The sequence below is a fragment of the Scleropages formosus genome, chromosome 3 (assembly GCF_900964775.1).
Source record: "Scleropages formosus chromosome 3, fSclFor1.1, whole genome shotgun sequence".
In the NCBI taxonomy this organism is placed as follows: domain Eukaryota; kingdom Metazoa; phylum Chordata; class Actinopteri; order Osteoglossiformes; family Osteoglossidae; genus Scleropages; species Scleropages formosus.
In genome coordinates this window covers 28,057,820-28,079,679 of record NC_041808.1, presented here as the reverse complement: position 1 = coordinate 28,079,679, position 21,860 = coordinate 28,057,820, and the positions used below count along the sequence as shown (strand labels likewise).

The 21,860-nt window shown below is 43.0% G+C and overlaps 1 protein-coding gene and 1 non-coding gene across 2 annotated transcripts; one reads left to right on the top strand and one right to left on the bottom strand.

The window, feature by feature from the left end:
- Nucleotides 1-823: 823 nt before the first annotated feature.
- Nucleotides 824-8,334, bottom strand: LOC108926002 (ephexin-1). The gene is made up of 13 exons (XM_029250396.1): nt 8,238-8,334; nt 7,659-8,110; nt 7,401-7,529; nt 7,029-7,189; nt 6,648-6,797; nt 6,441-6,570; nt 5,961-6,035; nt 4,818-4,907; nt 4,294-4,445; nt 3,551-3,709; nt 3,321-3,394; nt 2,745-2,849; nt 824-1,125 (listed from the first exon to the last, which is right to left on the bottom strand). Exons 1-13 carry the CDS (start codon nt 8,308-8,310, stop codon nt 935-937), a joined length of 1,941 nt encoding a protein of 646 aa, XP_029106229.1. The 5' UTR covers nt 8,311-8,334; the 3' UTR covers nt 824-934.
- A 13,154-nt stretch (nt 8,335-21,488) lies between these two features.
- Nucleotides 21,489-21,560, top strand: trnaw-cca (transfer RNA tryptophan (anticodon CCA)). The gene has a single exon. It is a non-coding gene; the product is annotated as a tRNA-Trp (tRNA).
- The last annotated feature ends 300 nt before the right edge of the window (nt 21,561-21,860 follow it).

Genomic DNA, 21,860 nt, shown 5'->3' with positions numbered 1-21,860 from the left:
TTAAGAAATACACATTTTTTCTCTTCAACGTGAGACAGATTGCACTCAGAGTTGTCCAGCAATATCTCTGCTGTGTTTTCATTGCTGGACTCATGATTTCTGCCATGGGCTGGACATTCGATTCTGATTGATGATAACTGTTACAATGTGCTGATCTCTCCAAGTTTAACTTTATACGCCCGCATCACACAAACATTGCAAAATAAGATAAACACAAACGTGTAGGGGCCGAGCAGCTGAAGATGAATAGAAGAAGAACCGTGCAAGCAAAGCTGTGTGGCTTTCGTGTGGACTGGAGCTTTTCTGGCTCTGGTCTCCTGAGTCATTTGAGTTCAGGAACAATAATCTCTAGCGTCATGGAAGATGACTGGAAGGGACCGAAACAGATTCTACCAAGCTGGTCATTCCCTTCATGATAATTTTTCCAGTTCACGGTATTACATATGTATACACGCAATAAAAACTGTCGTAAAGCTGTATATTAAAGCTTTGCAGAAACAAATCTGACACAAGAACCTGAAACAAGCATACATTCTGACAGCTCAGTAACATAGACATCTTTTACAATACTATATATTTAAATTCCAGTCTTTTTCTTTACTTCTTGGCCTTTTTGTAACTACACAGGCAATACAGTACTTTTAGACTGCCAGCTTTTCCTGCAGAGGAGCATAGGTTCATTGATAAAAGTGAAGGACTTTCTATATTTGCTGATGCTGATTAGACCAAGCATGGTTCTGGAGTTGCTTTACAAATTAATTATTGCTATCCCATACTGTCAAAATACCGTGACAAGTTTTGGGAAGGGCTATGGCTACATTTTTTTCCTCCTGCTACATCATGTAACTGTAGTTAGGTGCAAAAATTTTCTTCCTACTGATACACAAGACTTAAAGGTTCGGGCATCGGCTTTCCGCAGAATGCGAGGGCTCAATCAGAAGCAAGTGGTGTTGCGGCATTCCTGCGGCAGATAGCGGCGACTCAGCAGATGGCTGGCTGTCTGCAGGACATGGTAGCGCTGACGGAGGTTCCGCCTCTGAACGTGTTCATTGGCAATTTCCCTCACACAACTAATGGGAAACCAGCCCTGCTCCCCGTCCACGAGCTTCTTCCCCTCCAAGAAGCCTGAGATAAAGTGGAATGGGAGAAGTGAGTAGGGATATGTAAATATCAGCTGAAATCCAAGCATTCTTTCTTGTAATATTTTCTTCTCCATTTCTAGGCATTCTTTTTCTCAATATTAATTTTAGGAACTGTACTGGATCATAGTATATATAGATAGACATAGATGTATAGTATACATAGTATATAGTATATATAGACATAGAAGAAGTACACCAAAACATCTCAAATGCTGTACATCCACGTACAAAAAAGAAGAGCAAAAGATCAACAGTATATAATAGAGGGTGTTGACAAAATAACAGAAACACTTATCAATATCAAGGACCTAATAAAGACAGGGGGCACCCTTTCCCTTCAAAGCATCTTCACTTCTTCTTGGAATGATGTCATACAAGTTTTGAAGTGTGTATAATGAGATATGATGACATTCTTTAAGAAGAAGAGCCTGCAGTTCTTGAGTGATGAAGGAGGTGGAAATCTACTTTGCAATCTGCCCTTCAGAAATTCCCATAAAGGTTCAGTGATGTTTAGATCTGGCGATTGTGGAGGCTATGGAAAACTTTTGACTTCACCCTGGTGTTCATGGGGCCATTATTATCTTGAAAAATGGAAACATATATATTGAACAGCATTTGCACCACAGGGTCTGTCTAGTCCTGTAAAATGACCTTATGTTCCTTGGCCATTATACAACCATGCGGAACAATCAAACTAATGACTGCTACTCCACCCCTCCAAAGCAGAGTATCTAGCAGTGTAAGTCGCCTTGGTGAATAAGGTGTGGGCTGATAACACTACATAGTGTTCACTGGAAGTCGCTTTGGAGAAAAGCATCTGCTAAATGAAGTAACACAAGCATCACGTAATTCTGTGGTAATTTTTGAGGCTGTACTTTTGTGGCATTTAACAGCAATCATGTGACGTGTCTGTCTATCCATACACTGAGCTTCAACTTGTGACCACTGTTCCTCTTGTCCATGTTAGGCAAACGCGGTCATTATTTTTGAGACTGCTCCCCTTGACACGTTAATAATTTTTACAGTTTTTCTGACTGATGCACCTGCAATTTAGGCACTGTCCATCTGGCCTCTTTGGAACTCTGTCAGTTGCTCTAGGCTCCTTTGAAAACGCAGCTATCAAGATACTAACTGTCAGACCTCTTTTATATCTGACACATACTACTAATGGACAATCAGCCTAATATGACTCACCTTTACAGATGTCTTTGTAATTGTGATTTAGCTAATTCAAAGTTAAATTCCTTTTTCCATTGCCTTTCCAGTGTTTTGACCACCACCTGTATTTCTCAGGTGTGAATCTGTAGCACTATATAATCAGTTCCAGAGGGGTGACCAGATATTCCAGAATTATTTGTAATTCTCATGTAGTTCAAATTTATTAATGCCCAATAAAATGATATACTTTGATCATACATACATTTACAGGGAAACTCAGATGTAGACCACAGCAGTGAAATACATTTTCTTGTCAAGTATGTAAGAGTATTCAACTTGCTTTCTGTAACTTCACCAAAAAATGAAGGTTGTGGTTTAGCAGGAAAATAGAGGTGTTCTTAAGAAACGTTTAGCATTTCAGTAATCTTGTCCCTGACTACCAACCATCATGAGTCTTTTGGATTATGTTTATGACATCCCCCAGTTGCAAACTCAGCTCTCCAGGTTGCTGTGTGTAGTAACTTTCAGTACACTGCACCTGAGGGCAGTCTGAGAAAAACAGTATTATTACTGGGCAGAATACCATTCACATCACCAGAAAAAACACAACAATTGAGAGTTTACACACTTTCACTTACAACTCTGATATCCAGTGGTTACTATCAAACAACCTTTAAAAAATTGTTGAAATGTGTACATATTTAATGCTTCATATTATTTATGCTTAATCATTCTTCACAGTACATACATGTCAGTAAAAAAGGTAATTACAATATTTATTTAGTCATGTAGTTTTTACATCAAAAATAAGGTGAAAGCTGATGTTCAGGCAACTAAGAGGGAAAAGCATAAATACTAATATCGTAAGCATGTCCAAAGACATTTTATGTAAAATGAGTACTTAGCAATAAAAGGATAAAAAGAATTTTTAAACGTGAAGGACAAAGGAAAGTGTATGTGTTTTTGGTTAGACGTATAAGTGTGTGACACAAAAATCCATATTCCTTGAAAGATACTCACCCCACTCTTCATAGATCACTTCCTCCCCTCTTTTCTGTGGACTTAGTGCCTGTACCCAGAGGGTCCTCTCTTCTCTGAGGTGGGAACACAATATGACAGTGGTCTCAGAGATGGGAACAGGGATGCATGGAAGTGTGTCACACTTTCTATGAGAAAAAAGTCTGGATTGGTAGAGGTAATAATGAAGCCCATTCTACCCAGCAGGTATAACTGGTGAAAAGAGGACTCACAGGGAGGGAGCTCTCAGCAGGCGCTCAGATGTGCTCCCCTTGTGGTTCTTCAGCAGAACCAGTCGGAACGTCCTGTCCAGCTCACACTCAACATCCTCTCCATCACTAATCTCAATAAGAGAACGGTGGACATGGTCCTGCACCACAAAGCGGTCCACTCTGACCAAAGACATAACGTTGCACTCATCTCACAGAAGAAAATGTCAAAGTTGCAAGTGATGAACTGACTACATCCAATATAAGAACATAAATAATATAATATAAATAACATAACAGTGTTGTGTAAGATGTAGGAAATAAAGAAGCTTAGAACTCACAAAAACTCCACAAGGTTTTTCATAATGGTTCATTCTGATCCTTCAGAATGTATTAAAACTGACTGGCTAAATCAGAGGTGTCCAAGCAATAACAACTGCCATGTGAATTATTGTAAACTGGTTCAAGGGCTGCACAAGAAATACTCATAATAAGTGACGTACTGAATCTTACATGTCCAAATTTGAAAATTATTTAATTTACTGTATTTACTTTAGGTGTGGGGCATGTTTGGTGTGTGTCTAATTATAACTGTTATCATGTGTTTCCATAAAATTTATAGTATTTATGGCAGGTATATTAGATAGTGATAATTACATGAAACTGCAGGCCAGATGTAACCCTTGTATATGTATATGTAACCCTTGGGCTGCTCATCGGACACCCGTGGTCTAAATCGCCCAGAAGGAGCGCTGAGCTCTACATACCCTTTTTTGACTGCCACTAACAGCAAGTCATTAAAGAGCAGAAGGTAGACTGGTGACAACTTTCTTTGGCCAAAGATGTTCTCCTTGTCCGTGAGCTCAGTCAGTTCCCCCTGCCTCACCAGCCAGCGAGAGGATGAAATCAGCGGCAGAGCCTGTAATTAGTTGTCCAGCAGCAAAAAGTGATAAGACAATGGTAAGTACTGGTGTTGACAGGCTTCCCACTGTGCCTTACCCCAGTGCATTTATACTATGTATATTGAAGAACTCAGTGAAAGCTTGAAATGCAACAGAAAACAGGTTGTGCACCTAATTTATTTTCAGATCTCTGTCACTTAGAATTGGTTATATGAACTTGAATGTGCACTTTACATTTGAGATAAGAAACATCTCACGGCATCAGCCGCATGCATATTGATACAGCGAACAAGTTTTGTTTTTTTATTGTGGAAGATAATTTTACCTAAACAAGAGAGAACTGGCTTTCCTGGTTTTCAAGCATTTAGAGAACAAAAAACAAAACTCACTTTGCACTCAAACTCAGTCTTGTTGGCAATGCGCACAAGCTCCTCCATCTGTTTCATTTTGCCCACTTCCCTGTTGCAGGAATCCACCACCTATGAGCGCATTAGAAAACATGGGCCATGTTTTCATTTCAAATTCCAAAAGAAAAGAGCATTTCATAAAATACTTGGACTATTAACTGGTTTACATTTTCATAACATGCAAAACATTTTCATAAGATAGAAATATAACCACACACACACACACACATTTTCAGAACCGCTTGTCCCATACGGGGTCGCGGGGAACCGGAGCCTACCCGGTAACACAGGGCGTAAGGCCGGAGGGGGAGGAGACACACCCAGGACAGGACGCCAGTCCACCACAAGGCACCCCAAGCGGGACTCGAACCCCAGACCCACCGGAGAGCAGGACTGTGGTTCAACCCACTGCGCCACCGCACCCCCCAAATATAACTATCCAATTAAAAAAATCAACATATGCCTGATATTTCCTATAATATATGGTTACTGAAAATTGACGTATGAATAGACAAGTACTTTTGTTTTTCATTCCACAAAGCTATTCCATAAAAAGTAATATTGCATTACATTAAGGTTCTCGTACTACAGAATGTAAAGTGTAAATAATGTTTTATTTTGTAAATAATCCAAAGCAAAGCTTTTCAAAGAATCATTATGACTAACAGTTGCTGTAATGATCAGATAAGTTTAGATTCAATCAGCTATATTATACTGACATAAAATATATTGGGAAAACTAGACTATAACTTTGTGATTGTTTTTCTCAAGTTAGTATTAAGTTTCTGTCTCTTCTTTCTGCTTTAGCGTAGCATAGTTGTTAAGTTGTCCTGGAGAAACACTGACTTGTGATTATTACGTTTATTCTTTAAGATACTTTACAGTGGTATGTCTGTCACACAGTTTACATGTGCAAACTGGCAAACATTTTCTTGAATACTAAGTCAGACAAGGTATACATAGAACTTTGGCAGATCGCATTTGATTTGAAGTGCAGAGATCACAAAAGTCCAAACCATATGTTAACAGACTTGAGATTCAGAAGAAGAAGAAAAGAGAGTTCCAGCAGCTTTATTGCATGACTCACTAACGAAAAATGTTTACTACATGGCCCCTTAATTATACCTTGGAGATCTCCTTCAAGGCAATCTGAGCAGAAGTCTGGTTTTTTGATCCTTGTTCTGTCCTCTTCAGAATATTCTGAAGGTAAAGAATGCCGGCAATATGCTTCAATGTTTAATGTCAAGCTTGGTGACTGTTCAGCAGTAGTGAACTCATAATGTTATAGCTACTTTTGAGGTATTTGTGCATCATGGTGAGAAGGAGCTGTAAGATGGAACTTCAGATGATTAAACTAGGGCACAAATAATTCAGTGCAATATTATTTATTTCAACATGACATTTTTATTTATACTGTTCATATTGATACCCAAAACACAGTGATTTATATCCTTTTTTAAATTAAAATAAAAATAAAATGATCCCGTGTTCAATAAAAACATTCTTGGGGTCTTAGTTTGGGGGGGCAGTAGGAGATATAACACACCATTTTAGATAGAGATGAAATCTGAGTTAAGTTCCTGAGATTATTTGCCTCCTACCTACCTCCACCAGTATTTTGAGGCGTGTGACCCTTTGGAGTGGTAGAACCAGGAAGGACTTCAGTGGTAAGCGATTGCAGAGTGGGTGCTCTTGCAGCTGATCCAAGATCTCCACAAACTGGGGGTTCTGCTTCCTGTGCATAGACACTACCACCTAGTAAACTCATTCATACCTCCAACCCAAGTGCATGCCTAGAGACCTGTCTCCTACCGCAGGTTGTGCAGAGTGTGCTCCTGGTAGGACATGTTGCGAACATAGTCCACATAGGCTCCAAAGTGTTGGCTGGTGTATCGGTGGATGACCACACACACATCGAAGAACAGGCTAGTATCCAGCTCCCTAATCATGGCATCTAAAAAACTAATCATAGTATATTCATGAAGAGAAAACACTGTTAGACTTTACAGCAAATACAGAAATGAACAGCTGCTAGACTTTAGATCTAGGTTAAATTTTTAAAAAAAAGAAACACTTTAGCAATCAACTAAACTCAAACGTTGAGGTTAGCTGACTTCTGCATGCAGAACATACTAGCAAGTTGGAGGAGGTTGGTGATGAGGTGCGTGGTCAGGAATGTCACAGGAGACTCACTTTTGACTAATCTCTTTTATCCTGGCAATGCTGGAGAAGAGAGACTTGTGGTCATGAGGTGTTAGAAGCAGACTGAGGGCAGGGGACTCCATGAAATGGTCCACAGCCACAGTCAGACTCTCCAAGTAGGAGAACTCTGTGGTCACCACCTCATACATACTCTACAGCAAAGAAAACCATTCATTTGTGACAACCAAGCAGGTTTTGTACGTTATGTGCTTTACTTATAACCAGAGAGAACTTGCCAAAACAGAGCCACACATGATGAACACACACACTTAAGATTCAGTAACTCTTCGGTCAAAAAATGGATTATGCATGGATATTAGAATTTAAGGAGACCTTTAAAAATGCTTTAAATCACTGTTTTACCTCTTGCAACAACAGCTGCTGTTTACTGAGATGTTCCAGCACCCCACTCTCTAGCACCAGGCTGCGATTCTGCCAGAACTGCTTCAGCCATCTGTGCTGTCCCTTTCTGGATACCCTGCTAGTTTCTCTCTGTGAAGATGGCATGTCCTTACATGTCTGTATATCCAGTTTTCTGCTTTTAGAAGTGAGCTCATTGCCAAGAGGACTTTCCAAAGCCTCTTGGGATACCTTTGTGGACATCCTTAATGGATTTCTTACCATTAGGGGGGATTGCTTGCTGGTAATGTCTTCCAAAACTTCTTTACCTTCCTCTTCTGCCTGAGATTTGGTCCATAAGGAGATTTGTAGGTGTTCTGCCAAAGAGGTGCTCCTTTTTTGCTTGGGTGACTGTATTTTATTACTTGTAGACGGCCATTTGGCAACAAGGTTAACTGTACATTCAGTTTCCCTCTTTTTCTTCTGACATTGTGTCTCTCTTTTTTCTTGACTGTAACTGGGGAATTTCTCCTTCAATTCTGTAACAATACCTTGAAGAGCATTTTCATGGGTGACTCCGAATCCTTTGGCCTCTACTGGAAGTTTCATTTTGGCTCTGCTGTGTAGCTTTAGTGGTGGTAGAGGTTTCTCAGGTGCTGGAGGGATATTTCTCAGATTTGTTGTCAAAGACACCAGATGTTCATGGTGTCTCCTGCAAGGGAATGCCAGGGGCCCTGTCCAGAATTTATATCTGCATTTTTATAACTGTTGATTCTACACATACAAAATACATAATTAAAAATACAAAACAAAGGTCTGAGATCAACATATTGAACCCATGGATCAACCTGTTGAACCCACCAGATTTCCTGTGGTCCAAAACTAATGAGGTGCAGTGTCCATTACTGCACATCCGTGATGTATGTACTTCCATGAAAATTCCATCACAGGCAGTATATCCATTAGTTTCCCCTTTAAAAAGAGAGATTCACACTAACATCTATGCTAGTGGGAAAACACACACACACACACAAACACACACACTGACTGAAACCGCTTGTCCCAAGCGGGGTTGCGGTGAGCCGGAGCCTAACCCAGCAACACAGGGCTGTAGGGGGAGGGGACACACCCAGGACGGGACCCCAGTCCGTCGTAAGGCACCCCAAGCAGGACTCGAACCCCAGTCCCATCACACAGCAGGCCGGGAAAAAAACAGTACAGACATTATAGGGTCTGACTAGCTGATGTAACGTTGCTTTATGGCTAAGTTAAATATAATAGTAACTGAGAAAATATTTCATTTCAGAACCGCTCGTCCCAGACGGGGTCACAGGGAACCGGAGCCTACCCGGTAACACAGGGCGTAAGGCCGGAGGGGGAAGGGGACACACCCAGGACGGGACGCCAGTCCGTCTCAAGACACCCCAAGCAGGACTCGAACCCCAGACCCACTGGAGAGCAGGACTGTGGTCCAACCCACTGCGCCACCGCACCCCCGTATGAGAAAATATTTTTTTAAGAAAATTAATCACAAAGGGGTGATAAAGTGAATATCTTACAAGTATTTTAATCTGAGAGAGTAAGATTTAGGATTTAAACCTGGGTTCCCTTTTATTACCCATACAAGATGGCTTGAGGTTACGTTAATTCAAAGGTCTGGAGAAACACACTTCAGGTTAACTGGATGCTCCAAATTGCTTGGAGTGTGTGAATGGTGTGTGTGTGCCCAGGGTGTACCCCCCAAGCCTTGCACCGAGTGCTTCTGGGACAGGTTTTAGACTAACAAGGAAAAGCACATTATGAAATTGAGTGAGTGAGTGAGTGAGTGAAACATTGATTTCAACACTACTGATCACAAGATATTTCACAAAACATGGAAAATTGCAATTTAATTATCTGTAGGAAGACCTGCATTATGCTTGACTTTTAGGGTGAAAAACTATCCATATTTCAGAAATAATTTAAAAAATTATCTGATTAAATGACGGGGGCACAGTGGCGCAGTGGGCTTGGCCGGGTTCTGCTCTCTGGTGGGTCTGAGGTTCAAGCCCTGCTTGGGGTGCCTTGTGGCGGACTGGCGTCCCATCTTGGGTGTGTCCCCTCCTACTCCAGCCTTGCGCCCTCTGTTGCCAGGTTAGACTCCGGCTCGCCTCAGCCAGTGTGTGTGTCTGATTAAATGGTGATTGCCCTCTGATTCTTTTTCAGGCCACATTAACAAAGATAAATATCCTTTTTGGTTTATTTTATCACTCAAGTCTCTCCCTTCTTGCTCGTCATACACATTCTTTAAATGTGTGACTGCGAGAAATGTGTATCTGATCTTCTACTTCTATTTGGCACAACAGATGATGTAAGACCAGGGTTGCAGTTAACAAAGTCAATAGAGAAAAATTAAACAATCTTGGCTTAATTTCATCTCTATTATTGGTCATAACAAAATTAGACTTTGAAATATCCTGTAGCTTCTACTTTTGAAATTCCAAAATACTCTGATTAGGCCACAAAACCAAAATTTATTATGCTTGGAAATCTAGTGAAAATACATATTTTATATGAAAGATTTACACCGAAGACTGGATCTGTTATTTTCTCTGCCGGGAAGTGTTCACATAATTTACAGTTGTTTGAACTTTTTCAATTTTATATGACTTCCTTTTTATTCCTGTATTAATCCGCTTGCTTAAAAGCTATATTTTTAAACAGACACAATAGTATTTGCTTCATTGTTAGCCAAACTCCATCTTCTCATGGGTTTGTAATCTACTGTCAAACTGTCCTTATAAGTCATATTTTTTACACTGCAGTCAAATGATGAATGCTATTCCTTTCAAGCAGAGTGCAGTGTAACCCAGTCTTTTAAATTTGATGGGGGTTATTTCTGTTTTAGGAAGCTCATGACCAGGTTTCAGCTCCTGACTGCCATGTAAGGGGATATGCCAGTAGTCTCGGTGGACTTCATTTTGCCCTCTGATTGTGTGGAGAGACAGGTGTGGTCTGGACTGGCTCTGCAGTGGAATCTCCTGTCTGAATGCCCCTTCGCCATTTCCACTGAGCTTGCTATGGTGACACACACCAGTGCATGAAGGCAAATATTCTGGCATAGCTTCATTTGATGGATTGCCAGCCTCTGCACCACCCCCATCTGAGCTCTGACTATCTGAAGATGTGAGACAGAACAGGGTCAAGAAAAGATTATTTGATTATGTTTGGCATGATCAGCTGTGAAGTGACAGCAGTATGGTTGTAATTATGCAAATAATTATCAAAAGGGTCCATAGATGAGCTAACATGCTACTATAACGATAACTTCATTAAAATTTGTTACTGAATATGAACAGCATTTGATTTTTATTTACTGTAAAAGAGTGACCAATCAGTACCTCATACAAATTTGACTAAGGTTTGCTAAAATCTCATTGCTGAACACTTTCTGATCTTTATGGTTCTGAGGGATCCTCTGCAGACTGAGCTTTGGAACTGTGATGACTTTTAAGGTCATGAAGACACCAGACATACCACTAAGCTGCATTGAAGGACTGTTGTTGTTATTGTTGATTTTTTTGGTCAAAAAGACTTGGAATGGTCTTACCGCCACAGGATGGAAGGGATTTGCGCCTGATTTTCTGTTCATTTTGCTTCATTGCTTCTCTTCTGCTGACATCAGTGGCCCTCCGCCACAGGGAACATCTAGGCGTTGGTTCCGGGGGTAGGCAGGGCTTGGGAGGCAACAAGGCCTGAGATTGCAATGGCAGAACCAGACTCCTCTCCTCTGTACCCATCCAGGCTGGTCAAAAAGCTGGAGACATGCCGAGCATAACGAGATATTAGACTGTAGACGCAGGTATAAATGCTGAAAATAAAGACATGAGACACTACCTGATGGACATGACACAGCACAAACATACAGAGCTCTCTCAATCACTCAGAAATACGTTTGTAGGGATATTTATTTTTTGAGTCCCACTAACTGTTGAAAAATCATTAATGTTTCTTCTGATATATTGTTTTCTCTAGGGTGGCACATTATCAAACAACAAATGAAAGAGGTATAATCAGTTTCTGTTTTCTTTTGTGCCTTCAGCAAATAAATCCTGTATAGAATATTTGTCATAGTAATTATAAAGGACTTTAGTTTTAAATGTGAGAACTTGTGCCTTTTCCCTACACCAAATGTAATATGCATAAAGCTGAGATTAAAGCATTGCACCATGAGACCTATAATCAGTAAACACTAAATGCAATGTGGCGGAAGGGGGAACATATTGGGTCATCGGGAAAGAGGGATGTGATCTCATTTTGGAAATTCCCCATGTTACTCAGAGGAGGTGGAGAATGATGATACAGGGATGCTACTGTCACAAATAAAATATGTTAATTACACTGAAAATCTGAAGACAGACAGAAACCACATCAGGTCTGATCTGACTACTGATGCAGGTAACTACTGTACAAAAACACTGTTTTGTGAGGTAAAACAATGCAAGCTGTCTAAAACTAACATTAAACTGTTAAATATAATGTATGGAAGATCTTGTATAAATATAATTCATTCTTAGTGCCAAATGTCACTTATTACCCAGGCACATACACCATTATCTAAACATTTTTAGAGGTATTGTGTTATTGTATACATACTGTATCTCAAAAGAGGATATACTCATGAGCAAAAACTGAATCATTTCTTTCTTTACAATCATTGGCTAAGAACTACTTTACCCTTCAGGGCATGACCTCAGAACACAAGTATGAATGTCGTTTTATGGTTGGTCTCTACTAGTATGTTCAAAAAATAACGAGTGCATACCATTTTTAAACTGAAAATAACATTGTAAGAATAGTGTATGAGCGTTCAAAGAAACATATTTTAAACAGAGCTCGCTAGTTATGAATTTCCTAAAGTCAGTTCCCAGCTTTTTTAAGTAGAAATCATCTGAATTATGCGGTTTTGTGCAACACGTAATAAAAAAAATAAAAAAAAAAAAAAAACTGTTCAACATTCTTAACTTATCTGATGAAGCTGTCTATGAAAAAGTCTCGAAAATCAGGGGCTTTGTGATATGTTTCACAGAGATGACTTTCAGGCACACTTAAGTAGAATGACAAGACACCCAAAGCACTGAAGCCATACCAGGGATGTGGGGGGGTAAATTGACTCAAAAACATTGCAGTGAGTGAATTACAAAGTCCACACAAAAGAGTGAGTAAAATCACAAGTCACCAGTCACATGAACTCAAAAGCATTAAGAGAAGACCAGGATAAAGTGACAAGCTGATAATTCCAGACAAGAAAATAAAAAAAAGATCCTGTATAAACAAATTAAATCCGTGTGAAGACAAAGACAAATGACTCACTGTAAACAAAGTGCACTGCCCGATGTCCTAAACAATCATACATTCAACCAAGAACTGACTCACCAATTCTTACATCAAAATGAAAAAGAATTAAGGTCCAACATTCTCTACAGATAAGCAAAGAAAATAAAATTGTTCCTCTTTACTTTTATTTTGTTAAATGATTAAATGTTACTTTGGCAGGGCAAGCTACTAAATAATGTGAAAATTGAATAGTCAGTTAAATTTGCACTCATTTGGACTAATCTGTGAAAATGTTGCCAAAATGAGAACAAGGATTTTAGAAAGACTTAGACTTACCTAAGCGCCACCGATGGTGTGAACTCTGCTTTGACAGTATATCTCAAACAGCTAAAAGGTAATGTTCTCTGAAAAATTACTCAGAGCATTCTGTCATCACTCCAAGAGCCTTTGCAGAAACTGTAAGGAAGTAGGTGTTATGCTTCATGTGAGACACAGACAGAGATATAAAAGTGAACCTGTCTCTACTTGCAGGACTGTGCTGCCGGACCACAGGCGGAAATTCAAAACTGATCTAATTTGAGGGAAACAGAGAAGCCGTGCTGGCTATACAGATCCAGCACTATCAGTCATGTCCAAACGTGAGTGTTATTTTACAATTATGCCATTTTGCACTTTGATTTTCTTCTCTCTGCTGAAGTTCTTCATTAAAATAGCGCTCGGGTATAGGCCAGTATAACTGAAACAACTGACATCCTTTCCGTTTTCATTCACCGCTTACATTTACATTTATTCATTTAGCAGACGCTTTTCTCCAAAGCGACTTACATCTCATAGAAAATACAATGTGTGCATCACATTAGCAGAAAGAGACTTAGATGCAGACCCGTGATTCTTAGTTTGTTTCTTTCCACCACAGGAACCAATGTACATCACATGAGTAGCTGCATAAAACTTTATCCAAATATCGATGATTCCTAATCACCTTCCTAGTAATAAAATATATATATATTATATAAAAACAGGGGGCGCGGTGGCGCGGTGGGTTGGACCAGGTCCTGCTCTTCAGTGGGTCTGGGGTTCGAGTCCCGCTTGGGGTACCTTGCGACGGACTGGCGTCCCGTCTTGGGTGTGTCCCCTCCCCCTCTGGCCTTACGCCTTGTGTTGCCGGGTAGGCTCCGGTTCCCCGTGACCCCATATAGGATGAGCGGTTCAGAAAGTGTGTGTGTGTGTGTGTGTGTGTGTGTGTATATAAAAACATTTGCATTACTTTACAGGAGTAGCTGCATGAAGGTTTATCCATTGTTTAACAAGCATGATCTTAAAGATATGGTCCGTGAACATTTACACATTACATGAAATTAAAAGATCACGGGTGAAATGAGTCTGGAAGAGATGAGTTTTAAGACCCTTTTTAAATGTGGACAGAGATTCAGCAGTTCTGAGCGAGAGGGGGAGGTTGTTCCACCAGATCGGAGCCAGAACCGAGAACCTTGCTTTTGCTTTTAGACCTTTTGTGTGTAGGACCACCAAGCGGGCAGATGTGGAAGAGCGAAGCAGCCTGGTTCGGGTGTAGCTGATGATCAAGTCTTGTAGATAGTCGGGAGCAGTTCCACTGATACTTTTGTGGGCCATAACCAGGGTCTTAACCTTGCTCTGTGCAGGGTCACTGTGGTCTGGAACCTAACCCAAAAGCATATTGTGCAAAGTGACCTTCACCCTGAATGGCATGCCAGTTGATTAGAAACCCAAAAACTTATTCACTCACAGCAATTTAGATTCCCCATTTCACCTGAAACATTTCTTTGGGTGTGGGAGGAGATCAGAGCATCTGGAGGAAACGTACATGAACATGGGAGAACATGCAAACTCCAGAAAGATAAAGGAGAACTTGGACCTACATCCAAAAGCTCAGCCCAGGGACTATGAGGCATCAACATAAGCACCACCCACTAGGCCACTGTGCCGCTCAGGTGAGGCATCCTGACATCCAAAACTTGACACTGAACACACACCATGTGAGATTTAGTTGGTTTCTTATAGAAACTCAACTGCCTGCCTTTTCACAGTCACTTTAAGAAAAATACTCACTGGAAAACCAACAGGAAATAGCAGAGGGGAATAAGGACTGTGACATGGAACCACTGAGCACACGGGCAACTGGCAGAGTAAGGACAACAGAACAACTATACATGTGCACAAAAAAGAAACACCACAATTCAACATACAACACATGAGGCTTTTTTTTGTTTTTTTTTTCCCTCTTTTTGAATCAGAATGGTTCACCAGCCCACCAAGGGTGTCTGGTTCAACACACTGTCCAACTCGACAGGAATAAGTATCTCCATTCATCATTTCCGGTAATTAAAATCTTTATTCAATAAATAAATTAATCCAAAAAAACTACCATGGAAATAATAAAATTTAAAATAAAACGATAAAAATCAGTAAGACCAGCTAATATAAAGACCGCATGGCAGAACCTTTGAAACACTAAAAACATACCCCAAGGCTTAAAAACATACATAATAAATAATGAAAAGGAAACTTACCCAGTAACATTCGACACTCAAGAGGGGCGGTCCCCTGGCCTGTTCCCAGGGTGTTACTGTTCACCTTACCTACCGTTTTCGGTGATTCCCTTTTCACAACACGTCTCCCCTATTGTTGTTTTGGTGGGATAGGTGAATGATAAAATACATATACAGAATTAGAACACAACATGCACCCACAGAACAAACTAATCTACACTACACTAAACTAAATGTAATAAATAAATAAATAACAATAAATAAATAAATGATTAATACGAATACACCACACACGTAGTCATTTATAGGTGACTACTTAAAAGTGCAACACGCTTTCTTTCTGAACTGCTCATCCCATACGGGGTCACGGAGCCTAACCCGGCAACACAGGGCGTAAGGCTGGAGGGGGAGGGGACACACCTAGGACGGGACGCCAGTCCGCCACAAGGCACCCCAAGCGGGACTTGAACCCCAGACCCACTGGAGAGCAGGACCCAGTCCAACCCACTGCGCCACCGCACCCCCCACTAAAAGTGCAATAAGTGCTATAAATTTTTAAAATTGTGCAAATTAAATAAAATGCGTCATAAAAGATTAGAAACCCTACACCTAACATAAAACACATAACACACAACGAAACACAACACTTACAATCACCAAAAATAGGGGTTACGGTGATTTGTAAGTGTGAAAGGATGTGTGTTACTTACCCCAGGATGGAGGATCTGTCATAAACCTGTGGGGTCACAGCCAAAAGAGGCCCTTCCACCTCTCTTTGGCTTCTGAGTAATCCCACTGAATGACATCTTTCTCCATCTTAAACGTTAGGTTGGCCCAGATTTTATGATACACACCCTGGATGCCCAAGTCTACCTGTCTGGACCAGCTGGGTTCTTGCGTTCCAGAGCATTTGCTTGACCACGCTAATCACCAGCCACGTCCGGGTGGCTGCTGCCTTCTGAGTGCCAGGGTTCCATCCCATCAACATTTTGTCGTACGTCAAAACCATCTGCGGATCAATCTTCCTGCACAGGCGAGTCACCAAACGCCAGACCTCCTGCACTTGCCCTCAGTCCCAAAAAACATGTGTAAGAGTTTCACTCTTGCCGCATTGGAGTCGCGGGCAGAGTGGGTGGCTGGTTATTTCATGCCTGTACAGGACTACTTTGACCAGCAACTTACTGTGTAAACAATGCCAGTTCAAATCTTGCAGATGGTGGTCAAGCCCCTTTGGCTGAATCCTGGTCCGAGTGCCCTCCTTGAGCCCCAAATAACTCAAATTCCTCTCCTTTTGACCAAGGCCTTATACAAGGCCCTGTACATCAGGAGGGTCTCTGCCTTGACCCCAGCCGCCGTGGTCTTACTCCACTTTACAGAGTGGCTGTAACGGGCGGGCCGTGTCTTGGCATTGGACCAGGACTTCACCAACTGCCACATCGGAAGGTCCAACAAAAGACGCACAAAGTACTGGTGGGGATGTTGAATTGGAGCTGCCAGTCGGTTACATAACTGGAAGAGGAAGAAACAATCCAGTTTTAGAGGAATGTCAGGCACATCCCTCCCTCCCTCCTCCTTTGGAAGTTACATGACCTCCCTCCTCATGTACTCATACCTGCCCCCCAGACGAGATCGAAAACGTCCTTCGTGTGGCCTTTCCGCATCGTGTGGGGCAAGGGGTACACCTGTGCAAGGTAGAGGAATGTGGAGAGGATGTCCACCTTCAGCGCCAATGTTTTCCCTATTAAGGAGAGGGACCTTGTCCTCCGCAAACCCATTTTCCGTCTGGTTTTGGTCAAACGATCTTCCCAATTAGCCCTGGCTGCACCTTCCATAAGAAAGTTGACCCCCAACACCTTGAGATGACCCTTGCATCGGGAAAAACCACCACTGCAGTCTTCTCTATGTTTCCAGCTGCCGAAGAACTTGACAAGAGACTTGCCGAGGTTCAGCGTCAAGCCCGAGGCACGCCCGAACACCGAACTAGGCCAAGCGCCCGACCGAGCAACCAATCCGAGCACAGGAACAGTGTAATGTTATTCGTGTACTGGACCAGCTTCACCGCCTCACCACCAACTGCCGGCAGGAGCAGACTGTCAATCCCTGGATGGGCACGGATGGCAACCGCCAGCGGCTCGATGTAAAGAACATAGAGGAGCGGGGAGAGCGGACAACCTTGCCTCACTCCACTCTGTTGGGGCACCCACCCCCCGAGGGAGCCATTGATGGTGACTCGGCTACCTACCTCTGTGTAGAGCACACACACCCACCTCAGGAAATTAGGGCCAAAGCCCAATCTGCTCAAGGTTTTAAATAGGAAGCGGTGATCCACTTGGTCAAATGCCTTTTCCTGGTCCAAACCGACCAGTGCGAGGGGGACCTTTCAGTCCTCCCTCCAGGCAATCGTGTCCCAGACCAGGTGCACATTCCAGAACACAGAACGCCCAGGTACTCCGCACATCTGGTCCTGGTGGACCAGGTCGACCATTACCTTCCTCAGATGCTCGGTCAGGACTTTCACTATGATCTTTGCATCAACGTAAAGCATCATAAGGGGTCTCCAGTTGACAAGATCGGCTTTATCGCCTTTCTTGTGCAACAAGGAGAGCTCCCCTGTCCTCATACTCTTGGTAAGCATGCCCCTGCCCAGCACCTCCTCTCGACAAAGCGCAGAAAACGCTTTGTGAAGACGTCCCAAAACGTGGAATAAAATTTCACTGGTAAACCGTCAAGGCCAGGAACCTTGCACCGATTCATCTTACCAAGTGCCTCCGACAGCTTGAGCAAAGTGACGCTTGGCTGGCATGAACAATGAAAGGCCTTGCTTTCTCAAAGGCGTGGTCCCCAAAAAGTATTCCCACGCCTGTAGAGTGGACGCCACCTATGCTCCAGTAAGACTCACCCTTCCTCCATTCTTGAGAGAAGAGAGTCACATCCCACTGGTCCCAGAGGTGTACTTCCTGCAAAAAACACAGGTTAAAGGCATAGGACTCAAACTGGTTAAACAAAGCAATTCTTTTTACTTTGATTTTTAACCCCCTGATTTTGAGTTAAAATTTTACAATCAGCCATAGGGGTATGTCGTTAAAAAATCAAATAAAACAATAAAAATAACACTAAAATAAGATATAGGGGGTGCGGTGGTGCAGTGGGTTGGACTAGGTCCTGCTCTCCAGTGGGTCTGGGGTTCAAGTCCTGCTTGGGGTGCCTTGCAATGGACTGGCGTCCTGTCCTGGGTGTGTCCCCTCCCCCTCTGGCCTTATGCCCTGAGTTGCCGGGTAGGCTCCAGTTCCCCGCGTCCCCGTATGGGACAAGCGGTTCAGAAAACGTACGTACTAAAATAAGATTATAAATCCCTTTTTCAATCCATTAAGACCTCCCCAGAGGTCCTCCCCAGAGGACACCGCCGTCGCAGCCCTACTAGAGTCCTCATCTGGCAGACATGCCTCCAAGTTTGGTGTTGCCCGTCCTCCCTTGCACGCCGACTCAGCGATGTTGACGGGGAGTCACACACGGCCCACATGGCATCCATCTCCTCCTGGGAGGAGGAACGCTCTTGGCCTTCTTCCCAAGGGGGCACGGCTGGCAAGAGGTCCCCCTCTGATGCCGCAGCCTCCCTTCCGGGCTTTTTGCCCCTGACCCTGGCAGAGCCTGCAGAAGGGAGGCTGCTGGGGGTCAAAGAGATAAGCCTTACTATTCTGTATAGTAAAATATGCTGGAGGATGATGGAGCCCATCAGGGGCCACAGGGTCAGAACACAGACGCCCTGAAACTGCCTGAGCCCGTTCCATATTCAAAACTCATCTTCTTTGAATCTTCTTTTTTCCGCTTTTGAATCTCCGCCAGAGTAGGGCAGGGCTTGCTCCCAGGAGATCATTAGCTTTGCTAAGGGCTTCTCCAGCCCCCGCTGCTGTTTCCACCACCGTCTCCATCTCGATGATTTTATTATCCACCAAAGTTAATGCCTGAAGACCCTGCTCCACAAATACCCTGCTTCCAGACAGGGCATCTGCGTACAAGGGTCTGTACTGTGGACAGACAGGCCAGATGGTCTTCGCTACTGCAAATATTGCAGGGGCGGGGGCCCTTGCAGTCCCTGGCGAAATGTCCGGTCTCTAAGCAGTTCCTACATTTTATATTCTTGCACACTTCTGCTGTATGCCCCTGACCCTGGCAGAGCCTGCAGAAGGGAGGCTGCTGGGGGTCAAAGAGATAAGCCTTACTATTCTGTATAGTAAAATATGCTGGAGGATGATGGAGCCCATCAGGGGCCACAGGGTCAGGACACAGACGTGCCTGAAACTGCCTGAGCCCGTTCCATATTCAAAACTCATCTTGCATATCCCTGTGGCCACGTAGGAGGTTGACGTGGCGCTGAAGAAAATCACAGACGGCCTTGGCGGGGACAAAGGGGTTGAAAACGTGGACGGTGATTATCCTTCTATCTGTTCACCAAAGGTGCTTAATCTTATATTGCTTCAACCCCCTGTCCTTCTCCTTCTTACAAATTTCTACCATTTTCTGGTAGGTTTCATCCGCGAGAAGGGTGATGTCAATAAACTGCTGGGGTCCATTCCATTGAATGCAAACAACTTGTGCGGCGATCAGGCACAACTTTCTAAAGATGGCTTCCCTGATGAACCCTGCACGGTCCGGGAAGTCCTCCACTGTCTCTGAGTTTCGCCATCTGAAGCGAGTAGTGTGCTTCATCCTAGGAGCTACTAGTAATACAGACTGCTTCCCCTACTCTGAAGATCCACCTGGGGCAGCAGGGCTCCTCTGCAAGTGAGGCCGTCGTCGCTTCCACCCTTACAGTTGTCATCTCCTCCCTCGTCGGCTCCACCGCAATGTTCAGGTTTGCTGCTGCCGCCACCTCCACCACCGATCCTCCTCCAGTCGGCGTTGGCATTGCGGCTCCTTTGATGAGGGGCTCCGACATCCCCGATGATCCTTCTTCTTTTGGGGAGCTCTTCCGGGTGGGCGATTCCTCAGGGAAAGCAGCATAATGCATTCTCTGGAGGAGACGGCCTCACCTGCCCCCCCAGTGGTCATCTTCGTCCTCACCGTTATTGCTGCTGTCTTTTCCGTGGAGGCCGTTGTCGTCTTCTTCCTGGCTGTAGTTGTCTTTGTCTTCATTCCCGTCGCCTGCATGGTCATCGACCTCCCCACTGACATCTGCGATGGCTTAACTCCCCAGTGCAACCCAAGGGTGGGTTGAAAGTGCTGTAGGAAGCCCTTAAAAGGGCTGTAATTCAGAAAAACTCTCTTATGCCCCCTGACGACAAAACCACGGCACTGAATAGATACTACACGATCTTAGCCAAAAGGCAGAGAAGCTTTTGAGGCTTTTATGGCAAAGCTAAAAACAAACATTCAGAAAGTATTCAGAGTGCTTCACCTTTTCACATTTATTTTATGTATTGCAGCCTTATCATAATGCTTATGGTGAAATCGGTCAAATTTATTTCTCCCCACAACCGTTTACACTCGATGCCCCAAAAAGGGAAAGCGAAACAGGATTTTGTAATTTTTTACAAATGTATGGAGCTGAGGAATGCATTATAATTTTCCGAACAGGAAATAACGGAAATGGCTCTGTGGTGTTTTTCACCAAGAGCAAATCATTGAGAGTTTTGTAAAAGAAAGGTTCCTGCCAGCGTGCAGTGTGTAAGTTGACAAAGCAAAGGTTGCTTAATTGTCATTGGTTAATTCTTAACTGAAGCGGGAAGTTGTTGAATAGGATGCACTGGGTCTAACGCGGGCTTTTTCGCGCGGCAGCAAAAATGGTTCCACAGAGAGGTTGTGGCACGAGCTGCTGCTGTTCTTAATAAACTCTTTTTTGTAATATTATTTATGCGCTCAAAGTGTTCCAGTGCTGTGTTTCCGTAAAACCTCCAAAGAACGGTGTACCTTCCTTTCGGATACTACCGGCTCCCTTGGTTTAAACTAAGTGCAGTTCTTTTTTTTTTACGATAATGGATTACCAGACCACCTAACTGACAATGTGGGGGAACGGGAGCAAATTTCCTCGTTTCTTTTGTCAAGATTTTTTCGGGTAAATACCGAAACATCTCTTTCGGTCACTGACAGTATTCCTCTTACGGCCAGCGTTTCCCTTTCACTTTATCGTCGGCAACGTAAAAGCAATTAATACACAAAATATCCAAACGCACACATTGCTAAACACACAGAGCTCCTCACACGCAAACCTACGAGTTAAAGCTAGAGTGACGCGCTCAATCTAAAGAGTGCTTTAAGTGCCGTTGAGCAGGACCTCGTGGCGCAACGGTAGCGCGTCTGACTCCAGATCAGAAGGTTGCGTGTTCAAATCACGTCGGGGTCACGTCTAAATTTTAAAAATATTTATCATTATATTTTATGCTTATGTACGCATTCAGAAAGAACGTGTACTTTTTTTGAGAAGATATGAAATGCAAAAGCCCCGATTCTAGCCCATCTCGTATAGAAACAACGCTATAGACTAGTATGTCTGTATCATGCATGCAAGCCTTTCGGCACCCGACACACTGGGTGACTGGACCATTAAGGGCTGCTCCTACTGGGAGCACATGTCCTGGCTTTCCAGGCTATTACTGGGGGTCCAATTCCTAGAAAATCACATTTTCATCCTACGCAAATGCAA

Excerpts from the sequence above, each read along its gene's own strand:
- LOC108926002 (XM_029250396.1), bottom strand. The coding sequence starts at position 8,310 with ATGGAAGTACATACATCACGGATGTGCAGTAATGGACACTGCACCTCA. Across the intron at positions 7,530-7,658 it reads GCAAGCAATCCCCCCTAATG|AGAGAAACTAGCAGGGTATC; the intron begins GTAAGAAATCCA and ends CCATCTTCACAG. Across the intron at positions 7,190-7,400 it reads AGCAGCTGTTGTTGCAAGAG|AGTATGTATGAGGTGGTGAC; the intron begins GTAAAACAGTGA and ends TCTTTGCTGTAG.